This window comes from Rhinoraja longicauda, chromosome 6 (assembly GCF_053455715.1).
Source record: "Rhinoraja longicauda isolate Sanriku21f chromosome 6, sRhiLon1.1, whole genome shotgun sequence".
Taxonomy (NCBI): domain Eukaryota; kingdom Metazoa; phylum Chordata; class Chondrichthyes; order Rajiformes; family Arhynchobatidae; genus Rhinoraja; species Rhinoraja longicauda.
Window position 1 is genome coordinate 56530775 of NC_135958.1, and position 15097 is coordinate 56545871.

The window sequence follows — 15097 nt, forward strand, 5'->3', positions numbered from 1 at the left end:
ATCATCCTATCACCAACTAGAGTGCGATTCTGAGCTACTATCTACATCACCGGTGACCCTTAAGGGCCTGTCCCACTTTAGGCGATTTTAAGGCGACTGCCGGCGACTGTCAAAGTTGTAGCAGATCGCCGAACTTTTCTTTTACCCGACGACAATGACCACGACAATGCCTAGTCAGGTCGAGATTAAAGCGTCTTCGGAAACATCGCAAAATTCCCACGCTGTCAATGCTTCTCCGGCATCCTAATTTTCACTGAAATCACAGACAAGTCGGTAAGAACTTGAGAGTTTTGAACTATAACATCTTGTATGGGTTACTTAAAATCCAAGCTTCACTGTAACAAGGAATAAACTGGCTATACTTCCAGTTTACTAATAGCTGTATTTAAAAAAAAAAAATTATAAGTGGTTAAGTGGATTTTTGTGAAAAGTGTGTGGGCATTCTTTGAAAATGTACGGGCGATGCATATCTGGTTTCTGGGTTGCATACCTGGGTTTGGAGCCCACATTAAATGTAATGGCTGATGGCCATAAACATTGCGAAATTCCCACGCTTACCTGACCGTCAAACTGTCGCCTCCAATCTACCTGTCAAATGTCCTAACGGTAAATAAATTGGCTAAACACAAGCATTTTATGGTATTTTGAAATTACTTTAATATAATGTGCTTCTAAATGGATCTAAGAGAACCTAGCAAACCTGGGGACAGCAGGCGACTGTGCCCGCAATAAGCAACGATACCTGGCGACAAGCCAGCTGTCACTCCAGATGATTTCTCTGCGATGCGCTGAGATCTACTACAATTCTTGGAAGACTCCTCACGATTATGCCCGCGTCACCCGGCGAACTGTCAGCGACAGCCTAGTCTCCGGCAGTCGCCTTAAAATCGCCTAAAGTGGGACAGGCCCTTTAGACAATCTTTAAACGGACTTTACTGGACTTTATCTCACACTAAATGTTATTTATTTTATCATGTATCTGTACACAGTGGACGGCTTGATTGTAATCATGACAAGTCCGTCCAGTGACCGGATAGCACGCAACAAAAAAGCTTTTCAATGTGTCTCGGTACATGTGACAATAAACTAAACTAAACTAAACTAAATTTGGGCCTCGATTGCGTTACTCCAGCATTTTGTGGTATCAATTCTTGAATTGTTGCATGAAACAAACTTCCTCCAGGGACACATCATTAATTGCATAATATTCTTACCTTCTCCATCTCAGTTTTTAAAGTGTGAAAATGTACTTACTGCTGACTGGTCGCTTGCTGTCACTGCACTGACAATATTTTTGATTGTGCAATTTTACAGGACTCTTTGTTTCCCAGTCTCCACGTGCCATCTATGCAGGAAGAGGAGAATCAGTTTCAATGACCTGTGAAATCACATTTACACTAGGATCGCTAGTCGGCACTCATTTTAAAAGGAATGGTTTAATGCAAAAGGATCTGTGTTTCGTCACCATAAACTCGTTCGTCGGTGAACCGTACAGGCCTCGGCTGGAGTGTAATGGAACGAAAGATGCAAAAAGGATCAATATTACTCTCAGAGATCTTCAGAAAAACGACACTGATACTTACTATTGTGTTTCTGCGGTAGAGAATGGTAGAATAACCGAACAGACTGCTGAAGAAACAATGCTTATTGTATCAGGTATGTTTTATGTATCAAATATTCATGGAGTATTATATACTGAAGTAGAACAGACAATTAAAAACTATGTGTGGGAAGCGACTGCAGATGCTGGTTTACATTTTCATACTTTAAAAACAAAGATGGAGAAGGTAAGAATATTATGCAATTAGTGATATATCCCTGGAGGAAGTTTGGTTCATGCAACCATCAAGAATTGGTAGTTTAATATACATTAAAACTATGTGTGGATGAAAAAAAAACATGGATATGTTTTCTTAGATGTCTCTTTGTTGGTTTCCAATCATTTTCAATACACCGGTCATAAGAGTCATAGAGTCTTACAGCGTAGAAACAGGCCCTTTGGCCCAACTTGCTCACACCGGTCAACATGTCCCATCTACACTGGACCCACCTGCCTGCGTTTGCCCCATATCCATCTAAACCTTTCCTATCCACATACCTGTCTAAATGTTTCTTAAACTGGTATCCAAACTAAATATCAATTCTATTGTTTCTAATTATCTCTTCCCAGGGGAATAAATTAATGGCTCGTTACTCAACATATTTGTTTTCACTTTTCTGACTGAAAAATGAAGTTGTGGCAATTACATTTTAAGTGCCGTTTTGGACTTAATTCATAATAAAATCCCTTCCAGAATGTAGTAAGGGGCAGGAGGCAAAATGTAGTAAGAGTGGAGGCAAAATGAATTGGAGATGCCAGAATCTTGAGTAAAATAAAAAGTGCTGGAGTAACGCTGGTCAGGCAGCATCTCTGAAAAGAATGGATAGGTGACATTTTCAGTTGGGACTGTTCTTCAGCCCATCCATTGCTGCCACAGATGCTGCCTGACCCTTTACTCCAGAATTTTGTGTTTTACTCAGAGGCACGCAGAAATCTTGTTGCCATTGCACAGCATATTGCTTGAAGAGTGCAGGAAGGTATTGCAGATGCTGGTTTACACTGAAGATAGACATAACATTTTGGAGTAAATCAGCAGGACAGGCAGCATCTCTGGAGAGAAGGAATGCTTGAAGAGGTTACAATAATAAAATTAGACATGCCAAAGGAAAAACTTTAATGGCCTGTATTGAATGGTCCTCTCTTTACTCATGTGAGATCAGATAAACCGAGCAATATCAGTTAATTAAAAATAACGGGTGTCAGCAGGATTATTTCATATTATTGTGGTCTGTTCTATTTGACCATATGACCAACACCTTTGGTTAGTTTAGAGACACAGGAGGTTTAGAGTCCACGCCAACCTTCAATTATCTTTGCAAACTAGGTCTATGTTCTACCACTTTCTCAATCACTCCTTGCACATTTGGGGAATTTAGAGGCTAATGAACAGACAAAGTTGTACGTCCTTGCAGTGTGGGAGGAAACCCTGGAGCACCCAGAAGAAACCCAGGCCCAAACCCAAACCCAGAAACAGGAAGAACATACAAACTCCATACAGAACAGCACCAGACGTCAGAATGGAACTCATGAATCTGGCGCTGTAAGGCAGCAGCTCTACCTACTGCTCCACTGTTCCACCATTAAACTGTGGAAGAAATATTATTTTTCCTATTCACAAATCTCATACCTCCTGGGAGTAACTGTTCCCTTTGCTGGTCTCTAAACGATAACCCAACCCAGTAATGGATTAACAGTTTTGACACAAGGCCATTTGTCCATTCTCCTGTCAGCAGTGGCAAGTGGAAAGATTCTTGGTTCAACACCCATTCCGAGAGACATGAGTAGATAGATTGTGTCGAAGTCTTTAATAATATATTGCTGGGCGATAGTCTCCTTTGGATAAGGTGTTAAAATGCCGTTCCTTCTGCCCACTCAGCTGGGTATAAATTTCCCAGACCACTATTTGACCAATATATCTCCCCAAACCAAAGTTCAATACATTACGAAGAAGTTGCCAGGACTTGATATTTACAAGACTTGGCAACATCCTCGTAAATCTTTTATGCACACTGTCCAGCATAACAACATTGTTCCTATAACAGGGTGACCAAAACTGAACACAGTAGCCAATGTCTTGGACAGCTGTAACATAACCTCCCAACTTGCATACTCGATACTCTGACTGATGAAGGCTAATGTGCCGAAAGCCTTCTTGACCACCTTGTCTAGTTGTGGTGCCACTTTCAAGGAACAATGTGCCTGTAATCACAGATCACTCTGCTCTGCAACACGCCCCAGGGCCTTACCATTCACTGTCGGTTCTGCCTTGGTCTGACTTCCAGAGATAGACACAAAATGCTGGAGTAACTCAGCGGGGCAGGCAGCATCTCTGTATTGAAGAAATGGGTGACCTTTCGGGTCAAGACTCCGCCTCAGACGGTCTCAGAAGGGTCTCGACCCCAAAACATCACCCATTACTTCTATCCAGGGATGCTGCCTGAGTTCATCTAGCACTTTCCTTTTGCTCATGATTGCAGCCTCTACAGTGTATTGTGCTTCCTTACTCCCATTTGTTAGATTCTCATGCTTTGAAATGTGACCCATTTTGTGTGAACCTTGAAAACTACCAGTGGTGCATAGAAACCACCACTGCATTGAACTGCTTCTAAAACATAGCACAAAAAGTAAGGAAATTTGTGTTTGGTAGATTATTTCTCTGTTGTAACAATGCTTCTTGGCAATAAATCTTATACCGTTGGAAAGCCTGTTTATTTCCCTTATAAATGGTGCCACATTTGTAAGGAACATGCATTTGTGGGATGAGCAGCAGAGCTGAGTATATGGGTTGCGCCCATGAAAAATTTGCCAAATCTTCTCTGCCAATGCCAAACAGCTTATTCTGCCATTGACTCTTGTTCGGTGTTGTTTGGTGGATTGGATGATTGAAGTCTGAAGAAACAAGACATATTGGCAATTTAACAATTTATTCATTTAATAAACAGGAGCCACAGTAGCGTGTGGAAGAACCATACACAGCCATAACAGCCTGGCACCTCCTCCTCATGCTGGTCACCAGCCTGGTCACACACTGTTGTGGGATGGCATCCCATTCTTGTCAGCACCTGGGGGTACCAGAAGCTCAAAACAAGAGTCAATAGCAACAGCAGAATAAGCTGTTTGGCATTGGCAGAGAAGATTTGGCAAATTTTTCATGGGCGCAACCCATATACTCAGCTCTGCTGCTCATCCCACAAATGCATGTTCCTTACAAATGTGGCACCATTTAAAAGGGAAATAAACAGGCTTTCCAACGGTATAAGATTTATTGTCAAGAAGCATTGTTACAACAGAGAAATAATCTACCAAACACAAATTTCCTTACTTTTTGTGCTATGTTTATATAGTGGGATGAAACTTGTTAAAGTCTTGAGGGGTTTGGCCTTATAAACCAATCTGCTGGATCTGTAAACAGTTTTCTTTTTTCTTCCTGAACATTTTTAAACTTGAGCTTATATATATATTTTTAAAAGGCTCTCATATTTGTGATTTAGTTATCAAAAACTTCGCTAATTTTCAATGTTCAATTTAGTAAATCAAGTATGCTGACCTCCACATTAAATGTCTTTGTTCAAGATCCTTAGAATTACTTATTTAAAGAGTTCATAAGTAGTTATAGGGGCAGCGTTAGGCCATTCAGCCTATCAAGTCTACGCCACTAATCTATCTTTCCCTTTCAACCCCATTCCCCTGCCTTCCCCCCAAAACCCCTGACACCCTTGATAATCAAGTATCTGTCAATCTCCACCTTAAAAATATCCATCGACTTGACCTCCACAGCCGTCTGTGGCAAAGAGTTCCACAGATTCACTGCCCTCTGACTAAATAAATTCCTCCTCATCCTTTCTAAACATACGCCCTCTTATTCTAAAGGGCCTGTCCCACTTAGGCGATTTTTTTGGCGACTGCCGGCGACTGTCAAAGTCGTAGCAGATCGCCGAACTTTTCTTTTACCCGACGACAATGACCACGACAATGTCGAGTCAGGTCGAGATTACAGCATCTTCTGAAACATCGCGATAATTCCCACGCTGTCAATGCTTCGGCGTCGTGGTTTTCGCTGAAATCACTGACAAGTCGGTAAGTACTTGAGAGTTTTGAACTATAACACCTTGTATGGGTTACTTAAAAACCAAGCTTCACTGTAACAAGGAATAAACTGGATTTACTTCCAGTTTACTAATAGCTGTACTAAAAAAAATAGTTTTAAAAGTGGTTCAGTGGAGTTTTGTGAAAAGTGTGTGGACATTCTTTTAAAATGTAAGGGAGATGCATATCTGGTTTCTGGGTTGCATATCTGGGTTTGGAGCCCACTTTAAATGTAATGGCTGAGACCAAAAACATCGCGATAATTCCCACGCTTACCTGACCGTCAAACTGTCGCCTCCAATCTACCTGTCAAATGTCCTGACGGTAAATAAATTGGTTAAACACAAGCATTTTATGGTATTTTGAAATGACTTTACTTATTTTAATATTATGTGCTTCTAAATGTATGTTAAGAGAACCTATCAAACCTGGGGACAGCATGCGACAGCGCCCGCAATAAGCTACGATACCTGGCGACAAACCAGCTGTCGCCGAGAAATTTCAAACCGTTTGATTTCTCGGCAACACGCTGAGATCCACTACGATCTTTGGAAGACTCCTCACGATCATGCCCGCGACACCCCGGCGAACGTTCGGTGACAGCCTAGTCACCGGCAGTCGCCTTAAAATCACCTAAGTGCGACAGGTCCTTAAGGCTGTGCCCTCTGCTCTCACACCCTCCCACTAATGGAAACATCATCTCCATGCCCACTCTATCCAGTTCATGAGATAAACACTGAAGATTCATTGTACAAGACGATGTAGCGAATGGTATTTGGCCTTCAGTGACACAAATATTCCGTCCTATAACTCATGTTTTATCTTTTTTAAGGGGTTCATGAACTTTTTATGAGAAGATGATGATGTAATGGTCAAATTAAGACATAAGTATATGTTATTATATTTTATATTCTCAGATGAAACCAAGCATAAGTGTGCTGAAGGGTGCAAAGTAGCAGTTTTTAAGGATCCACTGATGATTGCAATGATTATTCTTGCAGTTGCGAGCTTCTGTTTTGCACTGGTTCTGTTACTTCGACATGCAAGTTCCTAATTTATATTCATCAAATATTTATCATGCCTTGAAATATAAAAAATAACGGATTATTAAACTGATTTGAAGAAATTGATTTGAGGGCAGCACTGTGGCACAGCAGATAGAGCTGCTGCCTCACAGCACCAGAGACCCGGGTTCGATCCTGACCTCTGTCTGCATGTGATCCATATCCCTCCACTACCTGCATATCTATATGCACATCTAAATGCCTCTTAAATGCCGCTATGGGTGCACATGGGAGTGGGCAAGAGATGGTGGGTGCTCTGAGACACAACAGACTGCAGATGCTTGAATCTGATGGATGGGAAGGAGAACAGCTGGAGGAACTCAGCAGGTCAGGCAGCATCTGTGGAAGGAAACAGGCAGCCTGGATGAAGTGACCCGACTCGAAACGCCGTCCGTCAATTTATGCATTCGATGGTTTTAGATAGAAAGGGAGGTTGGGCAAACATGGACTCTTTGGAGATTGAGGGGAGAACTGATGGTAGTATATATAAAATTATGAGAGGCATAGATAGAAAGCCTGACAGTTAGAACCTTTATTCCCAGGCTGGAAATGTCAAAGACGAGTGGGTACAGTTTTAAGGCGAGAGGGGCAACGTTTACAGGAGATGTGCGATCATTTTTTACACAGAAAGGGGTGAGTGCTTGGAATGTGTTGTCCAACAGAATGTGTTGTTGGGGGCAGATACGATAGTGGCATTTAAAAGACTTTTACATGGGAATGTGGATAGGCCGGGAATGGAGGAAAAAGGATCACTATCTATACACTGAGGACAGCTCAATTGTAATCATGTGTAGTCTTTCCACTGACTGGCTAGCACGTAACAAAAAGCTTTTCAATGTGTCTCGGTACATGTGACAATAAACAAAACTAAACCAAACTGAACTAAATGTGCAGGCAGACAAAATTAGTTTACCTTGGCATCATATTCGGCACAGACATTGTGGGGTGAAGGGCCTGATCCTGTGCTGTACTGTTCCTATGTTCTTCCCTTCCAAGTTACAATCCACCCTGATTTGGGGAAATATTGCTATTCCAGCTTCTTCGCTCGCTGTAAACCTTGGACCCTCTCTTCCCAACAGCTCCATGGGATTACCCAGAGAGATTCTCTCATTCAGGAAGCCAACCCACTACTACTTGTTAGGGGTATTAACAGCATGTATGTCCACTGTTCACCTTTCCAAAATTAAATTTGGGGAATTGACAGGATGAATGCACAGGGTTTTTTATACCCTGAGGAACCAGGGGGTTTAAGGTGAGGCGAGAAGGTGTAAAGGAACCTGAGGGACAAATTTTTCACTCAGAGGATGGTAGGTAAATGGCAGGGGTGGTCAAACTTGCTTAATGTAAGAGCCACATACGATAAAGTTCAGATGTTTGAGAGCCGCAAGACATGAACAAAATTTACACATACGTTTTTATTGTTACATCCACATTTTGTTATAAAACTGGGCCTAGACTCATTAAGCCACCTGTGACCACTCCCACTCCCCGGCGCACCCAAATCTTTAACCCCCTTACCCATGACCTCAGTCTTCTGACATTCCTCTGTAACCTTTGCTGACCTGAAATTTCTTGAATCCCTCTGCCTCCCACCATTCCTTCCCCCAGCACTAAAGAACAATGCCTCACTCAGATTTAGCATTAAAATCAGGATTTAAATTCTTAAATATTTTTGCTAACCATGAACATTAAACTTACGTTTTATTCCAATGGGGTCTCAATTCATACCCAGTAAATAATTATAAAGCTTGAAATTTTTTCTTATTTACCTTTTATATTAACTGTGATGAAAAAAGGAGCTCAGCCAACGTATTTCCACGAGCCGCATATTAAAGGTCAAAGAGCCGCATGTGGCTCGCGAGCCGCGGTTTGGCCACCCCTGGTATATGGAATGAGATGCCAGAGGAGGTAGTTGAGGCAGATATAATAACACCGTTAAAAAACACTTGGACAGGTACATGGAAAGGAAAGGTTTAATGGGATATGGGCCAAACGCGGGCAAATGGAAGTAGCTTACGTGGGGCACGTTGGTTGGCATGGACGGGTTGGGCTGAAAGGCCTGTTTCCGTGCTGTGTGCCTCGATGACTGAAAAGACATTTGCTAGAATTCAGGAGACTCAGTCTGAAGAAGGGTCTCAACCCGAAACATCACCTTCCTGTATTCCTTTTCTCCAGGGATGTTGCGTAACCCTGTTGAATTACTCCAGCTTTTTGTGTCTATCTTCGGTTTAAACCAGCATCTGCAGTTCCTTCCTGCTATTTTCTAGAATTCTCTCTTGCAACTTTGTAAGAAGCGAGATATCAATAGACAATGTGGCGGAAGATGGCCTATCATTGTGCAAATAATGTGTCAACCAATATTGATTCCAAAGACCTTTATGCTTAATTAGGTTAAATAAGGGTGCAAGAATGTCTGTGTTGAAAATTGTAAATTTAAAGAAAAAAATAACTTTTAAATAATTGTCTTAATTTTTAGGGGAAAATCACTATCAAGTGGAACAGTCTCAATGAAAAGGAGTTCCAAACTCAGTGTATGAAGATATGAACTTGGTACGAACGCAAAGCATGGCTCATTAGTGATCAAATAAAATGAGCCTCAAACATTTGATTCAGTTATCGATGAATGGTAAAATGCACCATTGGAGTAGGATAGGACTTGGTGGAATCTGCAAAGTTCTTAAACATTCTCTTCACTGTTTTGTTTCAGCGACGTAAACATTTATGGAGTAAGATGGAATTGGAGATGCTGAAATCTTGAGCAAAACACAAGGTGCTGGAGTAAATCAGCGGGTCAGGCAGCATCTGTGGAGGGAATGGACAGGGGACGATTTGTGTCGGGAACTTTCGATCAGTCTGAAGAATGGTCCCAACCCAAAACGTTACCTCTCCATAGTCTCCACAGAGTTACTCCAGCTTTTTGTGCCTATCTTCTGGAGCCCACAATGGTCCATTGTTGGCTGTGGAGCCAACAAAGCCATCAATTGTAGTTGACGTCATTTCATGATAATTAGTGAAGGCAAATATAGAAGAATTATAAAATAGGAAAGCAGTAGAAGTGAGTCGGAGTGAAGGGGAAGGCACAAAATTCATGCCTCAAATTCAGTCCAAGAAAGATCGCCTCCCTGGGCCTTCTTCACGGATGGACAATTTAGAGTCAAAAAGGGCCAGAATTATGTCCAACACTTCCATGACGACCAAGACAGCCCATCTAAGCTAGTGCTTCTTGACTGCGTTAGGCCATATCCCTCTAAACATTTCCTATCCATGTACCTGTCCAAGTATTTTTTATATGCTGTTATGGAACCTGCCTCAGCTACCTCCTCTGGCAGTCCGCTCCTTATACCAACCACCCTCTGAGTGAAAAAGTTTCCACACCCCTCACCCCCCCAATTTCCTGTTAAATCTTGCCCGTCTCACCTTAAACCCCTGTCTTCAGGTTCTCGATTTCTCTACCCAGGGTAAAGGACTCTGTGCATTCACCCCCGTTTATTCCCCTGGTGATTCTGTGCACCTCTCTCTGATCACCCCTCAGCCTCCTGTGCTCCAAGGAAGAATCTCCAAGCCTACTCAACCTTTTCCTTTAGCTCAAGCCCTCAAGCCCCACCAGCATCCTCGTAAATCTCCGCATTCTTTCTTTCCAACTTCATGACAAAACTTGTTTATCTGCGGCTTTGTGGTATGTTTTTTATTTACACGACTTATAAGATTTGTGCTTATGTTTTGCCAATCCATTGTAAAGTTAAAATCTCTGTTCAAATTGTTTTGTATAAATAAATGTGTTCCATTTAAAAATAACCTGTCTGTGTTTAATCATCTTGGTGAGCTGGAGATATCTGCTCGTTAGTCAGGAGATAGGACACATCATGCAGAATACTGATCATGAACGCCTAAAACCCTTTTAGAAAAGATTCAAAATTTAGCTATGTAAATTATCCTTTGAAATACTATATAATCTCCCTAAACTGAGGCTGCGAATAGATCATTTATAATAGGTGAGATCTAAGGTTTGATCTTTAGCGAGGTAACTTTGGAGAGGCATGGTGGCACAGCGTTCGAGTTGCTGCCTTACACACCTAGAGACCTGGCTTCAATGCTGACTACGGATGCTGTCTGCAAAGAGTTTGTACCTTCTCCCTGTGACCGCGTGGGTTTTCTCCGGGTGCTCCAGTTGCCTCCCACACTCCAAAGACGTGCTGGTTTGTAGGTTAATTGGCTTCAGTAAATTGTCTAGGATAGAACTAGTGTACAGGTGATTGCGGGTCGGCGCGGACTCAGTGGGCCAAAAGGTCTGTTTACACTCTATATCTGAATCTAAAAATGATCGCACGATCCTCTTTTCACCATGCTCTGATGTTCTCTCCATTCCCCGCTGATCCTCATTTTCCAACTTTGTTCCTCTCCTCTCTGCCTTCTGCTAATCCTCCATCCTCTTTGACCCCTTTTCTCTGTTCTCTGCTGCTCCTCTCTTCCCTCCAATCCATCTCTCTCCCCTTTGTCCCCTTCTCCTCTCTGCCTTTTGCTCCTCCTCCCATCACTTTAACCTCTTCTCTGCTACAGCCACCCACTCTCCAAGTCTATAGCTCCCACAAAGGGGCATTGAGTTCAGTTCATCCCATTACAGGAAGGATTTGGAGGCTTTGGTGGAAGTACAGGAGTGATTTACCAGGATGCTGCCTGGATCTCAGAAGAGGTTGGACAAACTTGGATTGTTTTCTCTGGGGCATCAGACGTTGAGGGGAGATCGGCCAGAAGTATAGAACCTTGTGAGAGGCGTAGGTAGGATAGACATTCCCAGGGTGGAAATTTCAAATACTCTATGACACAGCTATCCGGGGTCATCGGGGGGAGTTTAAAGGAGACGTGCAGGGCAAGTGTTTTTTACACGGAGTGCTGCCTGGAATACAATGTCAGGCTTGGTGATGAAGGCAAATACAAGACGGATATTTAAGAGGCTTTTAGATAGGCAGGTGAATATGCAGAGAATTGAGGGGTATGGATCCCATGCAGGCAGAGGAGATTAATTTAACATGGCATCATGTTTGGCATGGACATTGGGGGTTTGAGGGCCTGTTCCTGTGCTGACTCCTCTATCTTCTGCATCCAATCCCTGCCTACCCTTCCTCCCTCTACTCTCGGTCCTTTTCACTCCCCACTCTTTCCCTCTTCATTGCAATCAAACACTCTTTCCATCCCCTCTGATTCCCTCTCCCTCTCCCTCTCCCTCTCCCTCTCCCTCTCCCTCTCCCTCTCCCTCTCCCTCTCCCTCTCCCTCTCCCTCTCCCTCTCCCTCTCCCTCTCCCTCTCCCTCTCCCTCCCTCTCCCTCTCCCTCCCCCCCTCCCCCTCCCTCTCCCTCTGTGTGTAATGTACGAAGACCCAAATTGGTCAGTGTGTGGTTCCCAGCATTTGCTGTTTCCAATAACCTGCTGCTGGCCTGGAAAACACATAAAGAAGAAGAGGCATGGGGAGCAGAGGGAGAGGCAAAGGGGTTCAGTGTGGGAGAGAGATCAAAATGATAAGAGAGGAGAAGGGGTGGCGTGGAGAGAAATAGTTAGAGGAATGAGATGGAATCAGAGGGAAGGGGAGAGAGAGAGAGAGAGAGAGATTCCACCTCTTTTTTTTTTTTTTTTTTTCCATTTTCAAAGACTATTCAGCACATTCACATGATACATCACATCAAAACCACATTCAGGGGTTACAAGTCATCAAATAATCATTATAATACAATGTTGCCTTCATTATTTACAATGCTCTCAACCCCCCGCGGTGACCAGCGCCCACGGAAGGCCTCCATAGTCCCCGTGGTCTCCGCGTGTTCTCTCTCTAGGGTCACGCGCGCACGGACGTAGGCCCGGAAAAGGGGAAGGCAGCCTATCGACCGCCCGCTGCCTGGACCCGCGAATGGCCAACTTGGCCAGGCCCAAGAGCAAACCGACAGGGAGGTCCCACCCCCCCGAAAGACCCTCCCCACCCCCTGCCTTGTGTCCAAACACTAGAATCGTAGGACTAAAGTGTAACCAGAACTTGAGGAACAACCCCTTCAGATATTGGTACAGGGGCAGTAACCTCTCACATTCCATATAGACATGGAACACGGTCTCTTCGTCACCGCAGAAAATACAGGCGGTCGGCGAGCCCGTGAACCGGCTCAACAGTTTATTACACACCACCGCTCTGTGCAGCACTCTCCACCCCAGGTCCCCGATGTAAAGGGGAACAACTCCCTTATAGAGAGCCCCCCACTGAGGACCGTCCCCGTCTTCAGGTGGTAACACAGACCGCCAAGATGTATCAGGGCGGTGTACGAAAACAAGGAGGTGTAGAATGTGCAGGAGCATTCTGTACAGTGTGCGTCTCTTCGCATCACGAAACAGCACGCTGGGCATCTCGGAAAGACGGCTCAAGTTGTGCGGAGCCGGCGCCCGGGAGAGATCCCGGAGCCTAGGCCCGATGAGCAAATCTGACGGAGCGGGGGTAAGCTCAGTCAGAACTACTCTAGGCACACGCCTCTCCTCGACACCCGCCATGACAGGGTGAGGACCAGCTGCTCCCGCAGCCACGACGTCCCCCTCCCTTTGTGGAGCAACACGTCGGCTGAAAACAACCAAATTCCTCACTCTAAGCACGTCCCGATAGAAACTAGGCAGACCCCGTAAGGCGGGTCGACTGATGCCCGCCACCGGCAGCCGCGAAACCCCCCGTAGGCAACAACCCCGACGAAAAAAATACGTGGCCAGAGCGTGCCACCTGGGGGGGTTCTCCGTGTACATATACCTCCGCAGAGTCCTGAGACGGAGAGCCGCCACCTGGGTACGTACGCATACCAAGGACTGGCCGCCCTCCTCCAACGGGAGACTCAGGACTGCTGCGGTAACCCAATGCTTCCTATTTCCCCAGAAGAAGTCCACCAGCTTCTTCTGTAAAGTAGTTGCAAAGATGGAGGGCGGGACAAGAGTAGCCAGCCGGTACCACAACATGGAGGCCACCAGCTGGTTTATCACCAGCACCCTCCCCTGAAAGGAAAGGACTCCAAGCAGGCCTGACCAGCGTCCCAGCCGGGCAACGATTTTCATCTCCAGCTCCTGCCAGTTCGCCGGCCAGGCATCCTCAGTGGGACTCAGGTACACCCCCAGATAGAGGAGGTGCGTGGTGCTCCACGCATACATCGCCATCTCCTCCGGCAGGGAGTCTACCTGCCACTGACCCACTAATAGTCCAGAGCATTTACTCCAATTAATCCTGGCGGATGATGCAGTCGAGAAAGTCCTCTGGCAGTCACGCATCCTCCGCAGGTCACCAGGGTCAGTGAACGTAAGGAGCACATCATCGGCATAGGCTGAAAGAACCACTTCCACCCCCGGACCTGGTAGAGCCAGGCCTGTCAGCTTCCTCCGAAGAAGACACAGGAATGGCTCTACACAGACCGAGTACAACTGACCGGACATGGGGCACCCCTGACGAACCCCCCTCCCAAAATGAATGGGAGCCAACAACACCCCATTAACCTTCACAAGACACTCCGCTGCAGCGTACAAGAGCCGGACCCTGGCTACAAAATGCGGTCCAAATCCGAACGCTTGCAGCGTCCCGAGTAGGTAGTCATGGTCTACCCTGTCAAAAGCCTTCTCCTGATCAAGAGACAGAAAGGCTACTGACTGACCAGTGCCCTGAGATAGATAAATCAGGTCCCTAACCAGGTGGATGTTATCCTGAATGGACCGACCAGGGACTGTATAGGACTGGTCAGGGTGAATCAGTTGAGACAGCACAGAGCCTAGGCGATTTGCCATCGCCCGTGCAAAGATTTTGTACTCAGTACAGAGGAGAGAGACCGGGCGCCAGTTCTTCAACAGGCGGAGTTCACCCTTCTTGGGCAGCAGGACAACGACTGCTCTGCGCCACGAGAGGGGCATCTCCCCGGTCGCCAGGCTCTCCCCCAGAACCTTCATATAATCATCCCCCAGGACATCCCAGAAGGCTCTAACAAATTCTACCGTCAACCCATCCAGCCCAGGGGACTTGCCCCTCCTGAGCTGGTGCAGGGCACGTGTCAACTCCTCCAGTGATAAGGAGTCATCCAGATGATCGGACACTTCCCTATCTACAGTCGGTAGACCCTCCCACAGGACCCGCTGAGCCTCCCCGCTGCAACCATCTGCAACGAACAGGGTCCCATAAAAGGACCGGACTAAAGCACTGATCCTCTCTGGATCTGTGACAGAGGAGCCATCATCCGCGAGCAGCTCTACGAGCTGTTTGCGGGCTCCCCGCCCCTTCTCCAGAGAGAGAAAGAAAGGTGACGCTCGGTCCAAATCGTGCAGCATTTGGACCCGCGACCTCACGTAAGCT

The 15097-nt window shown here is 45.4% G+C and overlaps 1 protein-coding gene across 1 annotated transcript in view; it reads left to right on the top strand.

The window, feature by feature from the left end:
• The window catches only part of LOC144594738 (uncharacterized), a 61410-nt gene that overhangs the window by 15098 nt on the left and 31215 nt on the right, over nucleotides 1–15097 (top strand). Inside the window, exon 3 of the mRNA XM_078401580.1 lies at nucleotides 1315–1656. Coding sequence (XP_078257706.1) covers nucleotides 1315–1656 — 342 coding nt within the window. The remainder of the gene's footprint in view (nucleotides 1–1314; nucleotides 1657–15097) is intronic.